This window comes from Carcharhinus amblyrhynchos, chromosome 7 (genome assembly GCF_965287045.1).
Source record: "Carcharhinus amblyrhynchos chromosome 7, sCarAmb.v2.hapA, whole genome shotgun sequence".
In the NCBI taxonomy this organism is placed as follows: Eukaryota; Metazoa; Chordata; class Chondrichthyes; order Carcharhiniformes; family Carcharhinidae; genus Carcharhinus; species Carcharhinus amblyrhynchos.
Genome location: NC_137330.1, coordinates 21,473,830 through 21,499,049, shown reverse-complemented (window position 1 = coordinate 21,499,049; position 25,220 = coordinate 21,473,830). Strand labels below are relative to the sequence as shown.

General features: G+C 42.1%; 1 protein-coding gene across 1 annotated transcript in view; it reads left to right on the top strand.

The window, feature by feature from the left end:
- lrrc1 (leucine rich repeat containing 1) overlaps window positions 1–25,220 on the top strand; it is a 402,129-nt gene that overhangs the window by 198,977 nt on the left and 177,932 nt on the right. The window contains exons 15-17 of the mRNA XM_080192020.1: window positions 1,938–2,081; window positions 21,839–22,051; window positions 24,536–24,781. Of these exons, the coding sequence (XP_080048146.1) occupies window positions 1,938–2,081; window positions 21,839–22,051; window positions 24,536–24,781 (603 nt within the window). The remainder of the gene's footprint in view (window positions 1–1,937; window positions 2,082–21,838; window positions 22,052–24,535; window positions 24,782–25,220) is intronic.

The following is a 25,220-nucleotide window of genomic DNA, read 5'->3' as shown; positions in this document are numbered from 1 at the left end:
ACACCCGGGCAGTGAGCAAGCTGTGGGTCAACACTCTGCTTGTTTAACTTCTGGTCAGTCATTTAGAGGAATAATGCACTGACCATTCCAGTAAATCTATAAATCAAAACACTGACAGAATCAGAAGTGAACTGATACGAACACCCTTCTCACGCCCATCACAATTGGACCAATACTTGCAGCTCACGCCTGATCCCTCAATGAAATTTATACCCTGCAGTCTGTCAAAATCCCAGCCAATCAGAATCCTGGCTTTTTTTTCCTCTGGTTGAGGAATTTTGAGTTTGTTTGAGCAGTGCAGTGCTGGATATGATGTCACAGCTTGGCAATGTCCCATGGCGATGGGAGGTACAATCTCTTTTCCCTGGTTGCTATGGAAAGCTGACACTGATTTGTTTAAATCACTGGGTTTCCGTTTTGTTTTAAAAGAACTGTTGGTTTTCTGCTGCCTGCTCCAGTTGGCGGTGCTGCCCAAGTGAGTCCATCGTGGTAGCGCCAGCTCCGACCCCACCAGCCTGCTGTATCCCCTTGAAGTCTGGCACTATCCTCTCTAAAGTTCACTGTGTTTCCAGGCTATCATGAACTGCAACATTGCTGGCATCTTATCAAAATGCTCGTGCACACCACATCAACAGCATTACCTTCAGCGAACCACACCAAAAATCTCAATCAAGTTAGTTAAACTTGATTTATCTTTCCACCACTGATCTGTAGTCACTGGCTTTATTTATACTTGCCCCCATTTTTAAACAAGAGAATCATTTGCAATGTTCTAGCTTTCTGGCACCAACCTTCATTTCTAAGGAACATTGGAATATTCCTGTTATAATGTCCACCCTTATCATCCTGAGATGCACCCCATCTGGTCCTGTTACCTTTAAATGCAACCACCTAAACCTCTAGCAATTTTTAGCCCATGCTATATCACCACCTTCTCCTCTTTCACAATGACTTTGGCAGCATTGTCCTTGCCAAAGACAGATGTAAAGTATGTGTTTTCTACCTAAGCCATACTCTGCACTCTTCCATGTTTTGGCCTCTTATTTGGACTCTAATCTGCCCCAGGCAATGCCTTTGAGAGCTGAATCAGCAATTGATTCAACTCTTTGATGGAAAGATGAGCCAGTGTAGGATTCTTGCTGAAAATCTCAGGAAGTGGTCATTTAGTAACTAGAAGGTTGTGGCAGGCCTGTCAAGTTTAACGGAGAAGTCAAACTGAAGGGGACTTCCAGGCTAACTTATTTTTACCCAAGATAGCATCAATTCCAAACCTTTTCAAGGGATGCAGAGAATGCGAGCATCCAATCCATTCTGTTGTTGGCATACTGAACTGGGTATCTCTGCAAAAGGCCTGCATTATGTTGAATGATTTTGTTCATTGAAGTCCCTCAAGCACTTCATTTCCACCTACTTCGGAGAAATACTACCCTCAGATGATTTGTGATATTTCATAAACAGCACATTGTCTGTTGCCATAAAACCTCTCCATTTGATTAAAGGGCCACCTGGTGTGTAGCTGCAAATAGCAAGAAAAATGTTTTGATTTTATTTGTTGGCTCCACTCTTCCAGTCTCTGGATCACGGGGGATTTCACAGTAACTTTATTGCAGTGTTAATGTAAGCCTACTTGTGACAATAATAACTAAACCTTAAACCTCCTTGGAGGCCAGATGCACCCCAAAAGAAAAGCTTCATGCTCCTTTGAAAATCCCAGTGCACTGACTATGGGAATTGTCGGGAATTTGAACTTCCAGTGGGTAATTTTCTTGCACCACAGTACCCTCCGAAAAGGCCTCCAACTCTAACTTAGTGTTGGAGGCCAGGCACAGTGTTATGAGCAGGGGCAAACTGGCTCTCCTCTCTATTTAACCTTCTCAGTTGATGATAACAAAGGTTTTAATTTCTTCAGTTCAACACACTCGTATTATTCTCTTCAGATTGCCTGCCTTCACCAGACGATACAGGATGTAAGCAAACCAGAGGAACAAGGCGAGCAGCCTCAGGAAGAAGCCTGCTCCTTGATTCAACCACTCCAGCCTCACTGGAGTCAATGGAAATCAGGAGGCAATTTCTGGCACATGGTAAGATGGTTGTGGTGATTGGAGATCAATCGTCTCAGTTCCAGGACATCACTGCAGCTGTTCCTCAGAGTAGTGTCCCCGGGCCAAGTATCTACAGCTGCTCCATCAATCACCTTCTTTCCACCATAAGGTGGGGACATTTTAGTACCAATCGTGACTCTTTGGATACTGTAGCAGTCCATGCCCAAATACAAAACCTGGATAATATCCAGGCTTGGGCTGACAGGTGGCAAGTAACATTTGTGCTATACAAGTGCCAGGTAATGACCATCTCCAATTAGAGAGGATCTAATCATTACCCCTTGACATTCAAAATGGCATTACCGTTGTTGAATCCCCCACTATCAACATCCTAGGGGGATTACCATTGACTAGAAACCGAACTAAACTAGTCGCAAAGTTACTGTGGTTACCAGAGCAGGTTAATTCTACAGCAAATAGTTTGCCTCCTGACACCCCAAAGATTGTCCACCATCTTCAAAGCACAAGTCATGAGTGTGATAGAATACTCTCCACTTACCTGGATGAGGGTAACTCCAACAACACTGGAATTCAAAAATCCAGGAAAGAGCAGTCTAAGTGATTTGTATCCCTTCCACAAATGTTTGCTCCCTGCACCACCGATGACCATTAGCAGAAGTGTACATCATCTACAAGGTGCACTGTGGAAACTCACCAGTACTTTCCAAACCGATGACCACTAACAACTAGAAGGATAAGGGCTGCAGATGCTTGGGAACATCACCACCTAGAGGTTACCCTCCAAGTCACTCACGTCCTGACAGAACTTCCTGCTGGCATGATACAACATCGGAAGGCCTGTTAGAATGCCTGTAGGCAAATGTTTTAATGACTATTCATAAGATGCAAATGGCATTCATGCCACCAGCTAGTGGGAAGATGGACTTGATATTGGGAAAATTTCAATGTGATTTTATCCTTGTGGGTTTATGACTTTTTGGTTCCCACTAGATTCTCCACTTCCACCTACCATCAAAACTGCCACAAGCAGCATCAGAGAATTCCACCCATTGACATAGTTATCAGCAATAAGAGGAATTAGAATCTAATATAAAAAAAATTATTTAATTGTTCTTTGATCAACTTTGAGGCATTAATTTTAAATGCTGCATAGAATTTGGATTAGAATCATAGAAAAGAAACATAGAAATATAGAAACCCTACAGCACAGAAAGAGGCCAGTCAGCCCATCGAGTCTGCACCAACCACAATCCCAGCCAGGCCCTACCCCCATATGCCTACATATTTACCCACTAATCCCTCTAACCTACGCATCTCCGCTCACTGAAAGCAATTTTAGCATGGCTAATCAATCTAACCCGCACATCTTTGGACTGTGGGAGGAAACCGGAGGAAACTCATGCAGACACGAGGAGAATGTGCAAACTCCATACAGACAGTGACTCAAGCCATGAATTGAACACAGGTCCTTGGAGCTGTGAAATAGCAGTACTAACCACTGTGCTACCGTGCCACCCCGATTAGCTGGTTCCTTAGATGCAGTCAGCTATAAAAGATTGAGATCTTGGTTTGCTGGTAGGTCTCTGGTAGATTTGGCTTCTCAGACTGGTGGACACTGTCATGAGGGAGAGAGAGCAGCTCACAGCTTTGTTCCTCTGTTGCAGACTGACTTGACACTGCCTGTATCACTTACACTCTCTCTCTATTGGCTGAACAGTCTAGCCTTGAAATACTTCATCCACAGTTTATTTCTAAGAGGTTTTGGGTGCCTGTGGCAGCCATTGTTTCAATACCAGTAATTTTCATTTTTAATATCTCCTCCTGAAACAGTTTTGAGTTTTGATGGGTGTCTTGATTATAGAAAATGTCTCATTTTTCACACTGCCTTGAGGGTGATTTGTTTGTTTCTCACCTTCATCTTGGAATATGACCTTGTGTTTTTAAGCACTTTGCTTTGGCTCATTTCAAATTGCAAAATTTTTAGTCGGTTGAAACTTGAAAAATTGTACGTTCAAATATAAAACAACATAGCCACATTACAACAGTTTGAACTCACTTACCTGGATTCTCAGTTACCCAGGAAATGTTCCTCATCTAACTATACAACTGACCTCTTGCAATCGCTTACACCGGCCCCCATCCTGACCTCATAACCCCCTCATTCAACATACAAGCAACCTGGTGCCAACCTGACACTCTCCATCCCCGATTATGCCTTCTTAACCCCACTATCTCTCCTGTCCACAAATTCCAGAATAGAATAAGGGAGAACCAGTACATGTGATGTATTTGGATTTTAAGAAGGTTTTCAATAAGGTCCTAAATAGAAGGTTAATAAACAAAGTTATAAAAATGGGATGGATGGGGCAGAAAACAGTTGGAACAAGTGGGTCATTCTCAGGTTGGCAGGATGTGACTAGTGGGATACAAGAAGAATTGATACTTGGGGGCCCCAGCTGCTTGCAATCTATATCAATATGTTGGACGTGTGAATAAAATATAATATTTCCAAGTTTGCATATGGCACAAAACTAGGTGGGAACATAGATTGTGAGGAAGATGAAAAGAAGCTTCGGGGGAATTGAACAGACTTAGTGCACGGGCAAGAACTTGGCAGATGGAATATAATGTGGATAAGTGTGAGGTTTTCCATCCTGGTAGGAGAAATGGAGGCGCAGAGTATTTCTAAATGGCAAGAGGTTGGGAAGTGTTGATGTCCAAAGGGACTTTGATGTCTTTTCTTCGTAAGTCACAGAAAGCCTACATGCAGATGCAGCAAACAATTAGGATGAAAATGGTATGTTTTCCTTTTTAACAAGATGAATTGAGCACTGGAATAAAGATGGTTTGCTTCAATTATATAGAACATTGATTAAACTGTATCTGGAGTATTGTGCACAGTTTTGGTCCCTCTATGTAAGGAAAGATATATTTACCAAGGAGGTAATGGAAGTTCACCAGGCTTATTCCTGGGATGGCAAGACTGTCCCAAAAGGAGAGATTGAGGAGCCTGGGTCTGTATTCTCTCAAGTTTATTAGAAGGTGAGGTGATGTAATTGCAACTTAAAGATGGAGTTAGACAGGATAGATGCAGAAAGGCTATTGCAGTCTCAGATTAAGGGGTAGGAATCTTTGAAATTCTCTATCCCAGTGTGCTGCAGAAGTTCTATCATTGAGTGTGTTCAAGACAGAGATTGATAAATTCATAGCTGCCAACGACATCAAGGGATATTGTGGGGTAAATAGTGTTGTGGTAGACGATCAGCCATGATCTATCTAATTGACTGGTGGACTAAGGTTGAATGACCGCCTTCTGCTCCAGTATTCCTACGTTCTCACCCAATCCCCTACCAGACACTCACCACTTGTTGACCTGATCTGAGCTCACCACTTAATTCCTCACCCATACCACTCAATTCACCTCCTAATGCAACCGGGTCCCCACCACCTGGCCTCTAGACCCACATCTACTTGACCTGACTATCCCCCACCATCTGACTCCACGCCATCTGATTAGCTACCTTCCTCCACCCACTGATGTGATCTGATCAGTCACCCACCTGACCAATGCACCTGCTATTCCCATCTTAACCCACCTCAACCTTCTGCCACCATCCCTGTGACCTACTTGATCCCTTCATCCATCCTATCCTGTTACCCGCCCTGCCTCCTTATACGTTTACCTATTTTTTCTTAGCTTTTCAAATAAGCTTCAGGATGTTAAAATTCTTTACTTATCGGTATATGGCAGCTAATGCCATTAAAAGGGGGCATGGCTTCTGACCGTCCAGCAATATGAAGAAGCAGCTCTGTAGATATGCTCCACGTTTCTGGAGAAGCCAAAATTGAAAGTCCCGACCAGAAAGGGGCACAGAAAAGTAAGAGTGGAGATGCAATCTGAGGGAGCTCGACACTGTTTGGAGGATTAAGGCCATTGTGTCCAAAAATAAAACCCGAATGACCTTTGGATCAAATCCATGCTATTCAAATTAGAGCAATTTATGTGGCCAGAAAAGCTTGGGGATTTGGTCATTAGCCAATCATCTGAAGTTGAGATATTTTCACAGGGCAGCTCAATTCTGCAGCAACAATTTCATTTTCAGTTGCCAGTGCAGACTACCCAACAGACAGTCTTTACCACATTTTTTTTAAGACTTGGATTTATATAGGATTCATGACCATTGGACGTCTCAAAGCCATTTATAGCCAATATGTATTTTTGTTTGAATTGTCGTCAGTGTTGTATGTCAGAAATGTAACAGCCAATTTTATGCACAATTGATACTGCACCGATAAACCACCGCACTCCTATGTCCTTGGTAAATTTATATGTACCCAGCGATAAGCAGCTGGTTATTCTGGGCTTCAGCCTGCGTTCTGCCTGCAGGGTGGTCAAGTAAGTTGGTGTACATTTTGTAGAGTTTGGTCAGTTAGATGGAATAACAACCTGACTAACATTTTTTTGCTGTCAAGCACAGGGTGTGCTGACCAAAGACACGTTTGTACTCAGGAACCTAATTTTCCTCCAATTTCCTAGAAATCAGTTTCTAATATTAGACCTCAGAGCAGCCACCTTGCTTGACTATTTTGGAGCTCTTTGATTTAATCAGGTGATGATGGTCTCAGCAATAACCTTGTCCTGTTTACTTTATGTAGACAGGGTATTAGCAAAAGATCTTTGATGTTAAGGCACAAGATCAACAAGGTCCAGGTAAAGACGTTACTCCAGGAAATTTCTCTTTCAAGTCATAATCACCCAGGACCGGTGGGAGAAGGGCGGAAGCTGCTGTTCAAGGCAAATGGGACCAAAGGGAATGTGATAATTGAAATGCTTGCAATTTGCGTTCTTTGCTCGTTATATCCAGGCGCCAACAAAACTCTATCATCCATTATATCAGCAAGCAGGAATTGATTTGTTTCCAACTAATAAGTCAAGGAAAAATTAAACCTAAACTCAGCTGCACCTGACAAAATGAGAGAATTGATCTGTGCAATGATTTCACATGTTGGACAAGAGAGAATTTCTAAACTGGTCTGCTGGGCACCACTGATATGAATCAGGGAAGTTGTGGTCACTAGTCTGCATTTAGACTGGCCAATAGTTCATCCTGGGGAAAAGGGGTCAAATAAGAGGAAAGTCAGGCATGGGTTGAGAGCACCCGCAGTTTTATTGAGACTCAAGTATAGCATGCTTGCCCCCATCTGACCACATAAAAAGATACCTTTTCAAACTGATCTATTTGTTTTTTTCCACAACTTCTTTAAAGACTGCAGTTTAGCTTTCTGTCAAGCCTGAACAACTAGTTGAATCTTGTGTAGTGCAAGCTGTAATGAGTCTTACATTTCCCATAATTGGTTGTTAAAACTCATTTCAGTATTGCATATTTCAGGTAGTGTCATGGTTGCCTTATAAAAATACCTTGATGGATTTAGTAGTTGTCCAGATAAATGAGATGTGTGGACTGTCCATCTGCTTTATTTGTCACTGTTGTACTTATCTTACACTCAGGGATCTAGAATTTAAGCCTCAATCTGACCAACCCGAGGAATATCTTGCTTGAACCTTGACTTAGTAGAAGTGAGGAACTCCAGGGCAAAGTCTCATTTATCACAAGTGAAAAGTCGATTAAAAGAAAATTCTGCAATTGGAGGTTGGCCTGTTGCATCCTCAAGGAATCTTTAGCATTGTTCCTAAAATAAAAGACAGCTCCATGTAGAAGACTTTGAAGTCCTTGTCTGTATTCTCTCCTATTCCCTGCTCACAGAATATGCATTTGGTAGAACTCGTTCTGAGCATTCTGCACTGGCTGCATCAGCAACATTTGGTGGTTTGTGGCAATGAGCAGAAGCAGTATTTCACAATCCTGAAAGGTCATCTGATTCAACATCCGGCATTCTTTTGATTGATGGCATGTTTATATTGAGCACCAACAAGTGTGGAGGGAATCTATTTAAAGCTAATAATAGAGTTAGCAATCTTTTGCAATGTTTGCTCCCATAATCATTCATTTGTATTGAACTGTGAATCTGACTGTGTGGCACAGTTAATGTTGTAAATGTTCATAATACCTTCATCTGTCATATGTAGATGAGAGCACGTTTGCCAGAACAGTGTTCTCGTTCTTTTTAATGATCAGATTTCAAAGGAAAGATGAAAGGGTTGCTTTTATATAGCATGCTTCATAGCCCCAGGATGTCTCAAAAGTGCTTTACAACCAATTAAACATTTTTGTCAAAATGTAATGATTGTTGTAGAGAATGTGGCAGTCAGTTTGTGGACAAGAAATTCTGATATGCAATAACCTGATCATCTGTTTTAATGATGTATGGAATAAATATTGGCTAGGACATGATCTACGACTGTAGAATATGTACTTGAGTCTCTGTGACAGATGGGACAGGGACTTCAAAGACTTCTACATGGAGCTGTCTCCTATATGAGAAACAATGCTAAAGATTCCCTGAGGATGCAACAGTCAATCTTCAACTGCAGAATTTTCTTTTAATCAACCTTTCACTTGTGATAATTGAGACTTTGCCCTGGAGTTGCTCACTTCTACCAAGTCAAGGATTTCTACTGAAATCAAAAGTAATACCATTGAGTTATGATTGACACTTTATTAAATTCAACTCTTACTGAGTTTTAGAAAACATGGTATGAACTGTAGGAAGAGGAAGGATGACAAAAACATTATGGTATATGTGATTCACAAAATGCCATTCTGTTACGAACTATGTTCATCTGTCTGTCTTCAAAAATAATAACCAATGCGCAAATCACTTTAGCCTTTTGATCCATATTTATTTTTGAAAAATTACATAGGATCATAGAATCATATAGTGCAGAAGAAGCTCTTGCAAGAAACACCTGAACTCCAACCTAATCCCATTTACCAGCACTTAGCCCACAGCCTTGAATGTTATGATGTTCCAGGAGCTCATTCAGGTACTTTTTAAAGGATGTGAGGCAAGTGGCCTCTACCATCCTCCCAGGTAGCACATCCCAGACTGTCACCTCTGGGTAAAAAAGTTTTTCCTTACAACCCCACAAAACCTCTGGCCCCTCATCTTGAACCTATGTTGGACAGCATTACTTTGTGTCTTGAACTATTTGAGTTTGAGTATCTTCTTCATCCTGGCATCTGTACTAATTAATTTTATGTTTCTCTTGTGTTGTCGTCACTGTCCATGTTCAATGTTCTACTTTTATCCTAATAAATATTTATGCTCTGCTTATAAATGGACATTACCCAATCTTCTCAATATTGAAAGCATGCATGCTGGCTGTCTACTGAGATTTTCTCCAGAGATCAGAGCCCTGTGTTTCTCTTTCTGTCAGTTTGAGGATTATCTGCTGTCCATTCTCTTGCTCTCACCCAGGTTCCGTTCATTCATTATTTCTGTACTCGCTGACCTACATTAGTTATCAGTTAGGCAATGCCTTGGTACAAAAAAAATTCTCAGCTTGGTTTTCCAAGCCCCCCATGGACTTGCGCCTCCCTAATTCTGTCACCTCCCACAATCTGTGAGATGCCAGCAGTCCTCTAAATTCTGGCCTCTTGAGCAACCCTCATTTTAATTGCTCCATTCTTATGAGAGACTTTTTGAATATCAAAACCTGGGCCACTTTAAACCTGTCCACCTCTCTTTCATTGTGTAAATCTGCTCCTTCAAACCTACTTCTTTAACTAAGCTACAAACTTAAAACAAAGTATTGCAGGTGTTGGAAATCTGAAATAAAAACAAAAAGGGCTGGAAATAGCCAGCTGGGTTTGGCAACATCTGTGAAGAAACAGCTGTCAAATGTTTCAGCTGTCATCAGAACCCATGCACTAATGATGTGGTTCAATGTCAAATTTTGTTTGATAATACTCTTGTTACGTGCCTTGGGACATCTTTTACTATGTTAAAAGGTGCTCTTTGAATGCAGGCTATCGTTGTTTTTCTCTCTCCCTCTTGTGCACCTATGTCATTTTACCACAAGGTATCTGAACTTGCACGTTCCAGATATGGTTTCCCTTTTGACTTGTGCAAGGTGAGAATAATTTGTTCTTGCACTTAAATGGATTGAAGTGCCGCCAAGTAACTAATTCATCTAATTTCATTGTTTTGCTGTACTGGAAACTGTTGCACGATTAATTGCCGCCAGACGTTTTTTGACTTCGCTGGTTCCTTCGTTGTGATGATGTGGATGTGCCGGCGTTGGACTGGGGTAAACACAGTAAAACGTCTGACAACACCAGGTTTTAGTCCAACCGATTTATTTGATAGTAAACGCGTTTACTATCAAATAAATCGGTTGGACTAAAACCAGGTGTTGTCAGACTTTTTACTGTGTTTCCTTCGTTGTGCCCAAGTTTCTTTTTCTGGTGCATGGCAATTAGTTTTTGCAACGGTCAAATGGTTTGCCTCTTATGCCTGTCAAGTATCTTGTGTCATCAGAAAACCTTACAATTTTATAGGAAGCACTATTACAAGTAATGGAAATAGCAGCACCCTCAAATAGGAACCTGTAGCATTCCATCACTCAATGGTTTCCAAGCCAAAGGGAAAATATGAACACAACTAGTTAAAGTCTAATTGCTAGCCAGTTGTTATTTTGGACTGGCTTCACCATATTTTTTTCTTAGAAATAATGAATATCATCTTCTCCCCTTACTGTTTCTATCTCATTGTACATACACTGCGTGATATATTGCAGCTGGTATCACCACTTGCTTCTCTCATCGCTGTCCCATCACCCGAAAGATTAACTTTGTCTCTGTCTTCCATTTTGGATGTTGAAAATATGCGTGCCATTCTGTCACTAATTGAAGATCCAGTATCGCTTAAGCTCACCTTAATCTACACCAAGGTGTCACAGAGGGCTGGCTAGAAGAGGCACCTTCACATGATTAATTGTTGGAACTCCAGTAGGGACTTAAAATGCCGCAGGTGTCAGCTTGTTAGATCGCCTACTAGCTTTGCTGCAGAGGATTCCATTGCCAGACCAGGATGCAAAAGAAGCCAATGGGCATACACCAAGAATGACCAGGTGCACTGGCAGCCTGCCAGCATGCACGATGGCTTGAGAGCAGGATGGAGATCAGCCCAGGTTGAGGTGCCAGGACTGGAGACCATTTTGTCCAACATGGCGAAAGTAGTCAGCTTTTTCAACACCACAATGAACAGCCTCTGTGATGGAGCCTCAGTCACCACATTGACTATTGAGAGTGTTGATGGCTTCGCCCAGAGGGTCCAGTCACTCTTGTGCTTTGTTGTTATGCTGAGGCACTGCCAAGGGACAGCAGCCTCCTCTCCATGGGAGAGGCGTCTGCTGCTGTCTCAGAACTACAACAGGACTATTTTTTGCCCTCCAACTCCGCCAGTGTCCATAACACCCAGTGTTGCTTTGAGGTCATCCACCATAACTGTGTAGTGGAAACTCGCCATCCAAGTTGTAACCATTAGGAATATATTTTGTTGGAGCACTCTGATAAATAAGGATTGCTCAAAGGTGAATCTTAATTGTTGCTGTTTACATTGTAAAGTTGAGTTGTGTTTCTGCATTTACTATTGTTGTTTATAACAAAGTATCTGGTTTATGATAAAGTATTATAAAGTAGGAAAACATCCTGAGATGCTTCGCAGGAAAGTTATCAAAAAAAAATTGGCACTGAGTCAGAGGTGAGCAAAAGGTTGTTCTAAGAGGGAGGTTTTAAACTACATCCGAAGGAGAGGGGCCATGTTTTTGAGGATGTGTGTGAGATACAGGCTGATAGGACAGAGGAGGTAGGTGTTCTGAGGGAAGACGTATTAGCAATTTTGAAAAACCTGAGGGTCGATAAGTCCCCTGGGCCAGATGGGATACATGTTGGGATACTTTGGGAGGCAAGGGATGAGATTGTGGAGCTTTTAGCTTTGATCTTTGGGTCCTTTGGGGATTGTGCCAGAGGACTGGAGAGTGGTGAACATTGTTCCTCTCTTTAAGGAAGGAAATAGGAATGACCCTGGTAATTATAGGCCAGTTAATCTTTGGTGATCGGTACGTTAATGGAAAGGGTCCTGAGAGATAGGATGGTATGACCTTTGGAAAGATGCAGTTTAATCAGGGATAGTCAGCACAGTTTCGTGAGGGGTAAGTCCTGCCTCACAAATGTGATTGAATTCTTTGAGGAGGTAACTAAGTGTGCGGACGAAGGTAGAGCAGTTGATGTCGTATATGTGGATTTTAGTAAGGCGTTTGGTAAGGTTCCCCATAATATGCTCATGAAGAAAGTAAGGGGGTGTGGGATAGAAGGAAATTTGGCTGATTGGATAAGTAACTGGCTATCTCATAGCCAGCGAGTGGGGGTGGAGGGAAAATTTTCAGACTGGAGGTCAGTTACCAGCGGTGTACCACAGGGATCAGTGCTGGCTCCTCTGCTATTTGTGATTTTTATCAATGACTTGGAAGAGGGGGCTGAAGGGCGGGTTAGTAAATTTGCTGATGACACCAAGATTGGTGGAGTAGTGAATGAGGTGGAGGGCTCTTGTGGGCTGCAAAGAGACATTGATAGGATGCAGAGCTGGGCAAAAAAGTGGCAGATGGAGTTTAACCCTGATAAGTGCGAAGTGATTCATTTTGGTAGGACAAACTTGAATGCGGATTACAGGGTCAACGGCAAGGTTCTGAGGAATGTGGAGGGGTAGAGAGATCTTGGGGTTCATATCCACAGATCTCTGCCACTCAAGTGGATAGAGCTGTGAAGAAGGCTTTATAGTGTGCTAGCGTTTATTAACAGGGGGTTTGAGTTTAAGAGCCCATGGGGTTATGCTGCAACTATACAGGACCTTGGTGAGACCACATTTGGAATATTGTGTGCAGTTCTGGTTAACTCACTATAAGAAGGATGTGGAAGCGTTGGAGAGGAGATTTACCAGGATGCTGCCTGGTTTGGAGGGTAGGTCTTATGAGGAAAGGTTGAAGGAGGTGAGGCTTTTCTCTTTAGAGCAGAGGATGATGAGGCGACTTAATAGAGGTTTATAAGATGGTGAGTGGGATAGATAGAGTGGACGTGCGGAGACTATTTTCTCAGGTAGATATAGCTGCTACTAAGGGGCATAACTTTAAGGTTCATGGTAGGAGATATAGAAAGGATGTCTGAGGTAGATTCTTTACTCAGAGAGTGGTTGGGGTGTGCCTGCTGTGATAGTGGAGTCAGACACTTTAGGAACTTTCAAGCGGTTATTGTATAGGCACATGGAGCACACCAGAATGATAGGGCATGGGATAGTCTGATCTTGGGTTTGGACATTGCTCAGCACAACATCAAGGGCCAAAGGGCCTGTACTGTGCTGTACTGTTCTATGTTTCTAACAGAGGGTAAGGTGGAAGGCTTTAGAGCTAATGTTTGTTTTTGTGAAATTTGATCTGCTCCAGGTCATTGGATGCTATTGAGCACTATTGAAAAGCACGACTTTCTAGTTCTCAGTGAGGTCCCGAGATAAAACATGGTGATTATTTCATCTTCATTGTGAAGAGAAGTCACTGCACAGAATGCAGACATAGCCCACCTTCAGATCTTTTTCATAATATTCAAATTCTTTCTGTCTTCCTGGCTAAGTGATGGTGATGATGTGGGTATGCCGGCGTTGGACTGGCGTAAACACAGTAAAAAGTCTGACAACACCAGGTTTTAGTCCAACCTATTTATTTGATAATATTCTCACTAGCTTTCGAGGGGACAGCCTCTTCGTCAGGTGAATGGAGAGTTCTGGCCTCAGACAGAGCATATAAAGCACAGACAGTTTAGAGATTACTGATTAAAATGCGAATCCTTACACCTAACCTGCTGTTCAAGACCTGAAGTGGCTGACAATGTGAGTGGTAGGAGCACTGATCACAGTTTAAAGAGATGTGTATTGTCTCCAGACAGTACAGTAAGTGAGGTTTTGCAAACCCAGGCAAGTCACGGGGGTTACAGATAGTGCGACATGAACCCAAGATCCCTGATCTTGGGTTCATGTTGCACTATCTGTAACCCCCGTGACTTGCCTGGGTTTGCAAAACCTCACTTACTGTACTGTCTGGAGACAATACACATCTCTTTAAACTGTGATCAGTGCTCCTACCACTCACATTGTCAGCCACTTCAGGTCTTGAACAGCAGGTTAGGTGTAAGGATTCGCATTTTAATCAGTAATCTCTAAACTGTCTGTGCTTTATATGCTCTGTCTGAGGCCAGAACTCTCCATTCACCTGACGAAGAGGCTGTCCCCTCGAAAGCTAGTGAGAATATTATCAAATAAATAGGTTGGACTAAAACCTGGTGTTGTCAGACTTTTTACTAAGTGATGGTGTACAGTTGCTTATTTAAAATTTATTCAAGGAATGTGGCTTCACTGGCTAAGCCAGTATTTATTGCCCGTCACTAAATGGGAAGGAAAAGTTAAAGGCCAAAAGATCAAGAAAATAGAGGGAGCAGCAGCTCTTGAAGAACCAAGAGGGTTTAGTTCCTGAGGGACCTGTGAGCATGGATAAAAGTCAACTCTTGTGTATGCACAATTGTAGGGAAATGGTGAAGATGAACTTGGTGTAGATAGAATATTGAATATTTTTTATTCAAACAGAGCTTCAGGTTTTCAGGGAGGAGAGAATGGATGGAAGTAAGGTGAACTTTAACAGGGGCTTCAGCATATCACTTCATTCCTTCACTTTTTTGTGCAGAGCAGTGGGGGAGTGCCCCATGCTCAGGCAGATGTTGGTGTAGTGATAATGTCAAAGGGCTAATAATGCAGTGGCCCATGCTGATTTTTTTTTTGAGGCCACTGGTTCAAATCCCGTTGCGGCAGCTGATGACGTTTAAATTTAATTAATAAATCCGGAATCTAGAGCCTGTCTCAATCGTGGTAACCACAAAAATATAATCTGATTCCACTAATGTCCTTTTGCTGGCGTTTTATTTTGTTTGGCCTACGTGTGACTCCAGATCCAGAGCAATGTGGTTGACTCTTAAATGGTCCAACAAGCCACTCAGTTCGAGGGCAGTTAAGGACAGGCAACAAATGCCAGTCTTGTCAATGATGTTTGCAATTTGCCAGTATGTGTGAGCGCAAGTGGTGGGAGGATATATGTACTGAGTGTGTAAGGAAACTTCTGAGCTTTGATTTATATTCAAAGGTAAAGTTTCACAATTTATCAGCAACTTCATGATTTTTTTTCCGTCTGCATGTCGGAACTATGCTAACATCTTTGTTTTATTTTGTTGAATATCAAAGGTAACTATTCTTTCTTGATGGTTACTTCGCATTTTAGAACAGTGATTCTAGGTAGAATATTTTACTTCTCTCACTGTCTCTTGCCAATGCAAGATGACGGCCTGTACATGTGCAGAAATCTGGTGACGTCACTCCAGCCTGCCAATATTGCTCTACAGAAGCACAGACTTCAGCTTGTGTGCAATTTTAGGCCTGCCTACACATAACATGGTGATGTTAAAAATATTAATTTTACAGGATGTAGGTATCTCTGGCCATGCCAGCATTTATTGCCCATCCCTGATTGCCCCTCAGAAGATGCTGGTGCGCTGCATTCTTGAACTGCTGCAATTCCTAAGGTGCAGGTACACCCATAGTACTATTAGGAAGCTCCAGGATTTTGAGCAACGACAATGACGGAATGGCGATGTATTTCCAAGTCAGGTTGGTGATGGTTTGGAGACGAACAGCAAGGTGATGGTCTTCCCAGGTATCTGCTGATGTTATCCTTCTCGATGGTAGTTTTCATGGGTTTGGAAGGTGCTGCCCATGGAAATTTTGGTGAGTTCTTTCAATGCATCTTGCAGGTGTATACACGGTTGGCACTGTTCATCAGTGGTGGAGGGACTGAATGTGGAAAGGGTAGCAATCAAGTGAGGTGCTTTGTCCTGGACAGTGTCAATCTTCTTGAATGTTGATAGAGCTGCAACCATCCAGGCAAGTGGAGAGTATTCTATTTGTAGATGGTGGACAGGCTTTGGGGAGTCAGGAGATGAGTTACTCCCCCACAGAATTTCTTGTCTCTAACCTGACCTTGTAGCCGTAATACTTATGGGCTAGTCCAGTTCAGTTTCCGGTCAATAGTAACTCTCCAGGATGTTGACAGTGGGGGATTCAGTGATGTTTGAATATTAAGGGATCAAGGGGTTAGATCCTCTCTTATTGGAGATGGTCGTTGCTTGCCACTTGTGTGGGAAAATGCTACCGGGCATTTGCCAGCCCAAGCCTGGATATTGTCCAGGTCTTGTGAATTTGGAGATGGGCTGCTTCAGCATCTGACAAGTCGTGACTGGTACTGAATGTTGTGCAGTCAGATCTTATGATGGAAGGAAGGTCATTGATGAAGCAGTTGAAGATGGTTGAGGCTTGGACACTATCCTCAAGTGATGTCCTGGAACTGAAATGATTGATCTTCAATCATCACAAGCATCTTCCTTTGTATCAGGTATAACTCCAACAAGTGGAAGGTTTTCCCCCCGATTTCCATTGATTCCAGTTTTGTTAGAGCTCCTTGATACCATGCACGGCCAAAAACTGCCTTGATGCCAAGGGCTGTCGCTCTCGCCTCATCTCTGGAGTTCAGCTCTTTTATCCATATTTGAGCCAGTGCTGTAATGAGGTCAGGAGCTGAGTGACTCTGGCAGAACTCAAAATGTGTGTCCATGAGCAGGTTATTGCTGAGAGTGTGCCATTTGCAAGTGCTATTAAGACCCTATCCATCATTTTAATGATGATCAAGAGTAGACTGAAGATGCGGTAATTGGGTTGGTTTTATTTCTCCTGTTCTTGGTGTGCAAGACATTCTTGGGCAATTTTCCACTTTGTCGGGCAGATGCCCAGCTTGGCTGGGAAGTGGCAAATAATAGAGCACAAGTCTTCAGTGCTATTGGTGGAATATTGTCAAGGCCGATGGTCTTTGTAGCATCCACTACCTTCAGGCATTTATTGATATCATGTGGAGTGAATCAAACTGGCTGAAGACTGACATAATTGGCTGACGCTGGGGATCTCCAAAGGAGGCCGAGATGGATCATTCACTCAACACTTCTGGTTGAAGATTGTTGCAAATGCTTCAGCCTTATCTTTTGAACTGATGTGTTGAACTCCTCCATCATTGTGGAGCCTCCCCCTCCAGTGAGTTGTTTAACTGCCCACCAATATTCACGACTGGATGTGGCAGGACTGCAGGGCTTAATCTGATGAGTTGCTGTGGAATTGCTTAGCTCTATCTATTACCTGCTGTTGGCCATGCAAGTTGGTGACATCAGAAGGATCACGTACATGTAAATTTGAAAGTTCAGTTGTTCCCAGGGGATGTGTCAGTCGGCACGGGCTATCCTGGGGGAATGTTGAGCAGTATTTACGGGGATCTCATGCTCCTCATTCCTTTCTCCCTCTAAAAGATGGAGTGTTAAAGGGAAGTATAAAAATTTCTTCTGCAGACTTCTTGGAGACAAGGATTAAAACGCTAAATCACCAGTCATGAGTTTGCCTTCCTGTGGCTATTGTAATCTGTTGTTGGCAATTTCTTCTGCAAGCTTAATTTATAAAGCAATACTTCCACACTTTCTCCTCAGAGCTTTAGGTGCTTTCACTCTCTCAAATCCAAAATGTATTCTCAAAGTCAGTTATGGGTAGGTAATATATATGGCTGTCATGCCAGCAGTGCCTTCATCCCATGAGAGGAAGGGGCGAACTAGAGTGCACCAGATATCAATGTATTGATGACGCAAATTCCTGCATTTGATGGTTTGCATCCAACAGGACGGGGAACAAGTGAATGTAGATGTTGTTGAGCTGCTTTGTGAAGATTGGAGCTTTGAAAAACTTAGGCTGCTTATGGAGAAAAAAACAAATGGTCCTTGCAACTCGTCGGTGACCTGAATCTTTGGACTTTTAAATGTGAAGATGTTAATGTTACAGCTTGATCCCAACAAGCCGACCAGAAAGAAACTTTAATTAAGTGTTCAGTGTTAAAACTCAACTGTCCACAGCGCCATCTTTAGTCTGGCTGCTGCATACACCAATTTCTGCCCCTGCCCCCACCCCTCCCCCCAATCAATGATGTAATTGCACAGGTAAGTATTCGCAGCGTGTTTAAAAACAAACTGGAATCTAACCCTGAAAACTTTCCAGATTCACTAATATGAATTACATACAAACAAGGAACAATAGGCCATTCAGCCCCTTGAACCTGTTGCACCATTTAATAGGATTATGATTGATCTAATTGCAAACTAAAACTGCATCATGCGTACCCCCGATAACCTATTGCCCCCTTGCTTCCCAAGAGTCTATCTCATTATATGCAACTGTACTTGGTTTTAGTTGGTCATTATTTTTAAGTTGCAGTGAGGCTGATCTGATAAAGGGAAATATCTGGATTTTCCAAATTGTGATTTGTGCATTAGTAAAAGACCACATGATAATGATCATGAGCAGTCTTTTCAAAGATTACTGGATAGAGTCAGAGGTTTACAGCATGCAAACAGGCCCTTCAGCCTAACTTGTCCATGCCGCCCTTTTTTTAAACCCTTAAGCTAATCCCAATTGCTCGCATTTGGCCCATATCCCTCTATACCCACCTTTCCCACGTAACTGTCTAATTGCTTTTTAAAAGACAAAATTGCACCTGCCTGTAGTACTACCTCTGGCAGCTTGTTTCAGACACTCACCACCGTCTGTGTGAAATAATTGCCCCTCTGGACACTTTTGTATCTCTCCCCTCTCACCTTAAACCTAGTTTTAGACTCCTCTTCCTTTCATAGAACCTTACAGTGTAGAAAGAGGCCATTCAGCCCATTGAGTCTGCACTGACCACAATCCCACTCAGACCCTACCCCCATATCCCTACATATTTTACCTGCTAATCCCTCGAACCTACGCATCTTAGGACACAAAGGAGCAATTTTAGCATGGCCAATCAACCTAACCCGCATCTCTTTGGACTATGGGAGGAAATCTGAGCACCCAGAGGAAACCCACGCAGACACAAGGAGAATGTGCAAACTCCACACAGACAGTGACCTGAATCGGGAATGGAACCCAGGTCCCTGGAGCTGTGAAGCAGCAGTGCTAACCGCTGAGCCACTGTGCCGTACCTTTTGGGAAAAGATATTTATTATCTAACTGATCTGTGCCTCTCATTATGTTATAGGCCTCTTTACGATCACCCCTAAGCCTCCTACACTCCAGAGGAAAAAGTCCCAGTCTACCCAGCCTCTCCTTATAACTCGAGCCATCATGTCCCGGTAGCATCTGAGTAAATCGTTTCTGGACTCTTTCTAATTTAGTAGTATCTTTTCTACAATAGGGTGACCGGAACTGTACACAGTATCCCAAAGTACAGCATCAACAAGACATCCCAACTCCTATATTCAATGTTCTGACCAATGAAACCAAGCATGCTGAATGCCTTCCTCACCAGTCTATCCACCTGTGACTCTACTTTCAAGGAGCTATGAACATGTACCCCTAGATCTCTTTGTTCTGTAACTCGCCTCAACGCCCTACCATTAATTGAGTAAGTCCTGCCCTGGTTCAATCTACCAAAATGCGTCACCTTGCATTTATTTAAATTAAACTCCATCTGCTATTCGTCAGCCCACTGGCCCAGTTGATCAGGATACATTCACCAGAATTTGAACCAGAAATCAGAGCTGAATTTCTCAACTTGTTATGGGACCCAATGTATTCGCTATCACCTGTTCACAACTACGGAGACTGGAATTTTACGCTCACTCCTGCTATGGGAATTGGAGCAGGTGAGGGACGGAACATGGAAAAGTCTGTTGATCTTGGGCTGGATTTTACAGTTTGGAATAAGTGATGCTGTAAAATCCCACCCATAATATAAGCTGGCACTCTGCTGAAGTACTGAAGGAGTGCTGCAATGCTGAAGGTACTCTTTGCCAGATGAGATATTAAACTGTCTTCTTGGGTACTGTTTCGAAGAGCAGAAGAGTTTTCCCCTGTTTTCTTGGCCAATATTCGTCCCTCGAGTAGCATTGCTAAATCAAATGATGTTGTTATTTATTTAACTGCTGTTTGTGGGAGCTAGCTATGCACAAATTGGCTGGCCCTGTTTCCACAACAGTGACTACTTCAATAAGTATGTCATTAGCTGTCAAAAGCTTTGGAAGGTTGTGAAGATGTTGGAGAAGTGGAAGTCCTTTCTTCATTCAATAAAACACAGTTTAACTTGTTGAGCCACTTTAGTGGCCTCAGTGGAATGCTGTATGTTACACTGCCAAACATCCTTCTTGCACACCATAATCAGTTAGGCTGAAAATTTCCAAATATTGTTTATTGATTTTGCCACATAATATTTTTAAAAAATTTACAAAATATAATCTTAGGCTGATTGGTGTACCAAATTGACCCTACACTATTCTCCCCTGAATCTGGCTACATTAGGGGTACCATTCACATACACACAGGGCAGGGTAGGTGTAGGAAAATGCTTTGTTGAAATGGCGGCGCGGGCTCGTTGGGCCGAAGGGCCTGTTTCCCGTGCTGGGTTGTTCTTTGTTCTTCATTTGATAATTTATTTTGATCAGAACTTGCTGAGAAGGGAAGGCTGAGAGGAAATTTGATGGAGGTTCTCAAAATTATGAGGGGTCTGAACAGAGGACACGGGGAGAGACTATTTCAACTTGTGAAAAGACGGAGAATGAGATTTAAAGTAATTGGTAAAAGAAGCAAAAGTAACATGAGGAAAGACCTTTTCACGCAGCGAGTGGCTGACTGCCTGGGAGAATGGTAGAAGCAGGATCAATCGAAGATTTCAGAAGGATATTAGACTGTTATCTGAAAAGGAAGAATTATGCAGGGTTATGGGGAGATGATGGGAGAATAACACAAAATGAATTGCTCATGTGGAGAGCTGATGCAAACATGACCTTCTCTGTGCTGTAGCGATTATGTGGGACAATTAATTTGTCAATCTGCAAGCATTTCTTGCTGACAGTAATTAACTAGTTTACATATTGCATTTACACATTACAGGGTGGCCCAGTGGTTAGCAGCGCTCCCTCACGGTTCCAGGGACCCGGGTTCAATTTCGGCTTTGTCTAACTGGGTGGAGTTTGCACGTTCTCCCTGTATCTTCATTGTTTCCTCCAGGTGCTCCAGTTTCCTCCCATAGTCCAAAGATGTATAGGTTAGTTGGATTAGCCATGGGAAATATGTGGGATTGTGGCAATGGGGTGGGGGGGCGGAGAGAGCCTGGATAAATTACTTTGTCAGAAAGTTGATGCAGAATGACTCATGATCTCTTTTGCACTGCAGAGATTCTATGATGATTTTTGAGGCTTTCAGAAGGACAGGCTAATTTAGGCAATGATTACTTGCTTCAGGAGCTATTAAATTAATTCCAATAAAGAAGAATATTCTAAGCTAAATATTGATCATACATATCTTAAGTTGTTCTATTAATGGAGATCATTTTGTGGTAATATTTGGACTCTTCCAATAATTAAATGGTTATTTATTGTTCAAATAATTTGTATGGGTTTGTGAACCACTTATTTTCAATTAAGGGTTCTTTTGTCACTTGTTTTGGTAGTGAACTGTCTTCAATGACTGGGTGAAGACTAGATAATAAGGGTAGCATATATCAAGTCAGTATGTGCGATGTGGACATTCAAATCTTTGGCATACAAACATGCATGCTGTGTGATGTGATATCAATGTTCGAGAAACCTGTAATTGAAATTCTGTTTCTCATTTCTCTACGTGTGTAGTCACCACATTTAATCCCAATTTCTTGCCGATAGGATTCCTTAAAATGCCGACCTAAATCACCAACAAACTGTGCTATTCTTGGCTGGGACTTAAGTGAAATATACTGGGCTTCTTCACTATCTGAACAGCAAATACCTTCCCATGAACATGAGTCCAAAAGTTCTTCAGGCCACAACAAATGGAGCAACTGCAGAGCCAGCCCTGAACAGGAGGCCGAGGAGGAAATAACAGACCACGATGAGGATGTAAGGAGTGCACAGTAATAGTAGCATTGATTGAAATATTACTGAATGGCATTTAGAGTCTGTTATGTGCTAAATTACAGAGGTCAAGAAGAACATTTCTGCTATTCTGGTGTAGATTAATGATTACCGGGCATGAGACATTATTAGAGGTCATTTGACTTCGTTGCTGCACCTTAGTATAGCTGGTGGCCAGATATTTGCCTGAACATTATTTTGTGTAGGTTTAAGATTATGTTTTGTATTTAATTTATATTTATAAATGTTAAACGTGGGAAGCTTATTATCTCACCAGTTCTATTAAAATCCCGAATTACACTGTCTTGTGCTAATTGCCTTCAGGATCATTTAAGTTATTTGCAGGAAAATGTTCAATCATTCTGTTGTTGCCTCTTTTTTTTTTTACTTTGACATAATTTCTGATTCTGTTCATTGGGCTTGAAACAGGAATATCATCCAGTAATGTTGATGGAAGCAATTCCAATAAAATGCAGCGCATCTCATAATTAGGGCACTTTATTCAATCCAAGAATGATAACTGGGACCGGTTCGTTGCAAACAAACATAAACTTTATTGGGAACACATGGTGAGATAGTTGCAGGCCTGGCGCCATCTTATTGCCTGGAGCAGAGCATTGGCACTGCCCACTGGTTATTTGCAGACTTGGGGGGGGGGGGGTGCAACTACTCCCCTTACTTCACCAAGTAGTAGAGCAGATTGTAAACTAAATGGTACAATTTTAAAGGAGGAGGACAGAGACGTGGCAGATCACAAACCCAGATAATCAGGTGGTTAAAAAAGAGCAGTCAGACTCTTTAAAAATAGAGGCATGAAGTAGGAAGTTTTGCTGAACATTTCAGCCTCAGCTGCTGTATTGTGTCCATTCTGGGTGCCACATCTTTAGTTAAGGCCTGAGAGAATCTGCGTAAATTTAATGAAACTATACCAGAGATGAGAGACTTTGAAGATCTGGAGCAATCTTTAGATCAGAGATGGTTAACGTAAGATTTTTATCAAGTTACTTAAGTCAGTGGGGTTGGGTTGAGGGATGCAGGGGGATGCACTTTGATCCAGTAAACAGGGAGAAATTGTTTGTACTGACAGGTGTGTTAGTCACTAGGACCAACTTGTCAAAGGAACCAAGGGGAAATGAGAAATGTTTTATTACAGTTGTTGTGATCCTATGCTGAATCAAGAGAGGGGATGCAGGCAGACTCAGTAATCACTCTCATCGGGAACTGGATCAATAAATGGCAAAAAGGTGAATGTAAGAGGGGAAAGCACAGAGGACCATGGGACAAATTGGATAGCTTGTTTACAGACACAATGGGCTGAATGGCTGTCTTCTGTGCTGTATAGTTTGACCTTTCCAGAAAGCTGAAAATAATTTGGTGAAAGAAACTGATCCAACCTTTAATTCTATCTCAGCATGAATAATCCTTGCATTAAATTTTTTGTTATTGTTCATTAAAATCTGAGACATTGTGAGAAAAGACTGCAATCTGAAAATCAAGGTCTTATCAGCAGATGAACCAATTAGCACAATCCCATTATACTCAACTGTCGGCAGCATTGATTCAACCTCGGCTTGCAGCCTAAACTACTGAAAGAGATCAAGAGCAATGCTAAGGGGGCACCGATCATAGCGAGTTTACCTCCCAAGTCACACATGAACCTGATTTGGTCATGTGTGTTGTTGTTCCATCATCCTGGAACTCCTTACTAAACACCAACACATGAGCAACACACCACGTGATCTGTATTGTTTCCTGAGGTTACCCTCCTAACTTCTAACTGCAGTTTGCCAACTTTAAGGGCATTCAAATGGTCATTGGATAGACATATGGATAATATTGGAATAGTTTAGCTTAGAGGGTCATTAGGTTGGTTCCACTGGTTGGCGCAACATCGAGGGCCGAAGAGCTTGTACTGCGCGGTTATGTTCTATGTTTGGGATGGGCAATAGTTGGCACCCTTGCTCGTGTTAACCCTGTAGCAACAGCAAATAAAATAAACTTAATAATGCTAATGGGATGACAGCATTATGCACTCAGAGTGGTTCGACATCATGATGTTAGCCTCCGTACATGATACAATATTTAAGCAGAATAGAAGCAATGGCTTAATGATTGATTATGAGTGATCAGAATATATCTGAAAATGCCCCATCTACTAAGATGGCTCGGTAATAACATTCTTATCTTCAAAGTAGAGCGGGGGAGTTCACCTGGTGCCCTGACTTCAACCACACCTAAACCTTATCTAGTTGTTATCATGTTGCTGTTTGTCGGACCTTGCTGTTCACAAATTGGTTTCTGCATTTCCTGCAATAGGGACTATACTTCAAAAGGAAAGCATTTTCGATGTCTAGCGACCATGAAAGGGATACTCTAAATGCAAGTCTGTTTCTTCAAATAGAATTTTTAGGTTATTTTCAGCTCCTTAAATTATTTTAATTGGTTTCTGGTATGTCATTTTAACTTCAGGAACCTGTATCTAAATTTTCTGGCAGTCTGTTTGACACAGAAGAAGGTTTTCATCGGAATCGACATATGAGAGCTTTTCTACACAATAATCAAAGGCAAAGCAAGCCAGCAAATGCTTCAGGCAACAGCAAGCAACAGGTCTGTAAGGTGGAAAACAATGCTGGCAAGGAGAGTTGGTGTCCAGAGCGAACTGAGGGCCAAGCAAAACTACTCATATCCACCGCATTCGAAGGAACTTGCACTAAGGTAGAAAAAAAGTCTAATTATTTCACAATTAAATGATGATATATATTTATGTACTTGACTTGGTTAGCAGCTTTCTTCTCCATAAATCGCCCAACCCAGACTGCCACTGCTGTCTATTATGGAGGGCATCCGTACTGTCTGAACTGTTGCTTTTGACGTGACATTAAGTAGAGATCCTTTGTGGGATTTTGTGGTCTCGCTCATTCCACAACTGTAAAGTTCTGCCTGAGGTCAATGGACCTTTCCGTTTTCTGCGCCTCATCTGCTTTGATTCCCATGGCAGTAAAAGTCCAGTCTCTATCTCCTTATTAAGGTGGGCATGAAAGCTCTCATCTTACTGAACGTGTGCCTGATATAGTTCTTTCCACTTGGTATTGTTCTTTCTGCCAATGCAAACAGCAGCAAAAAAAAGTGATTAGCTGATTACTGATGTCCTTTG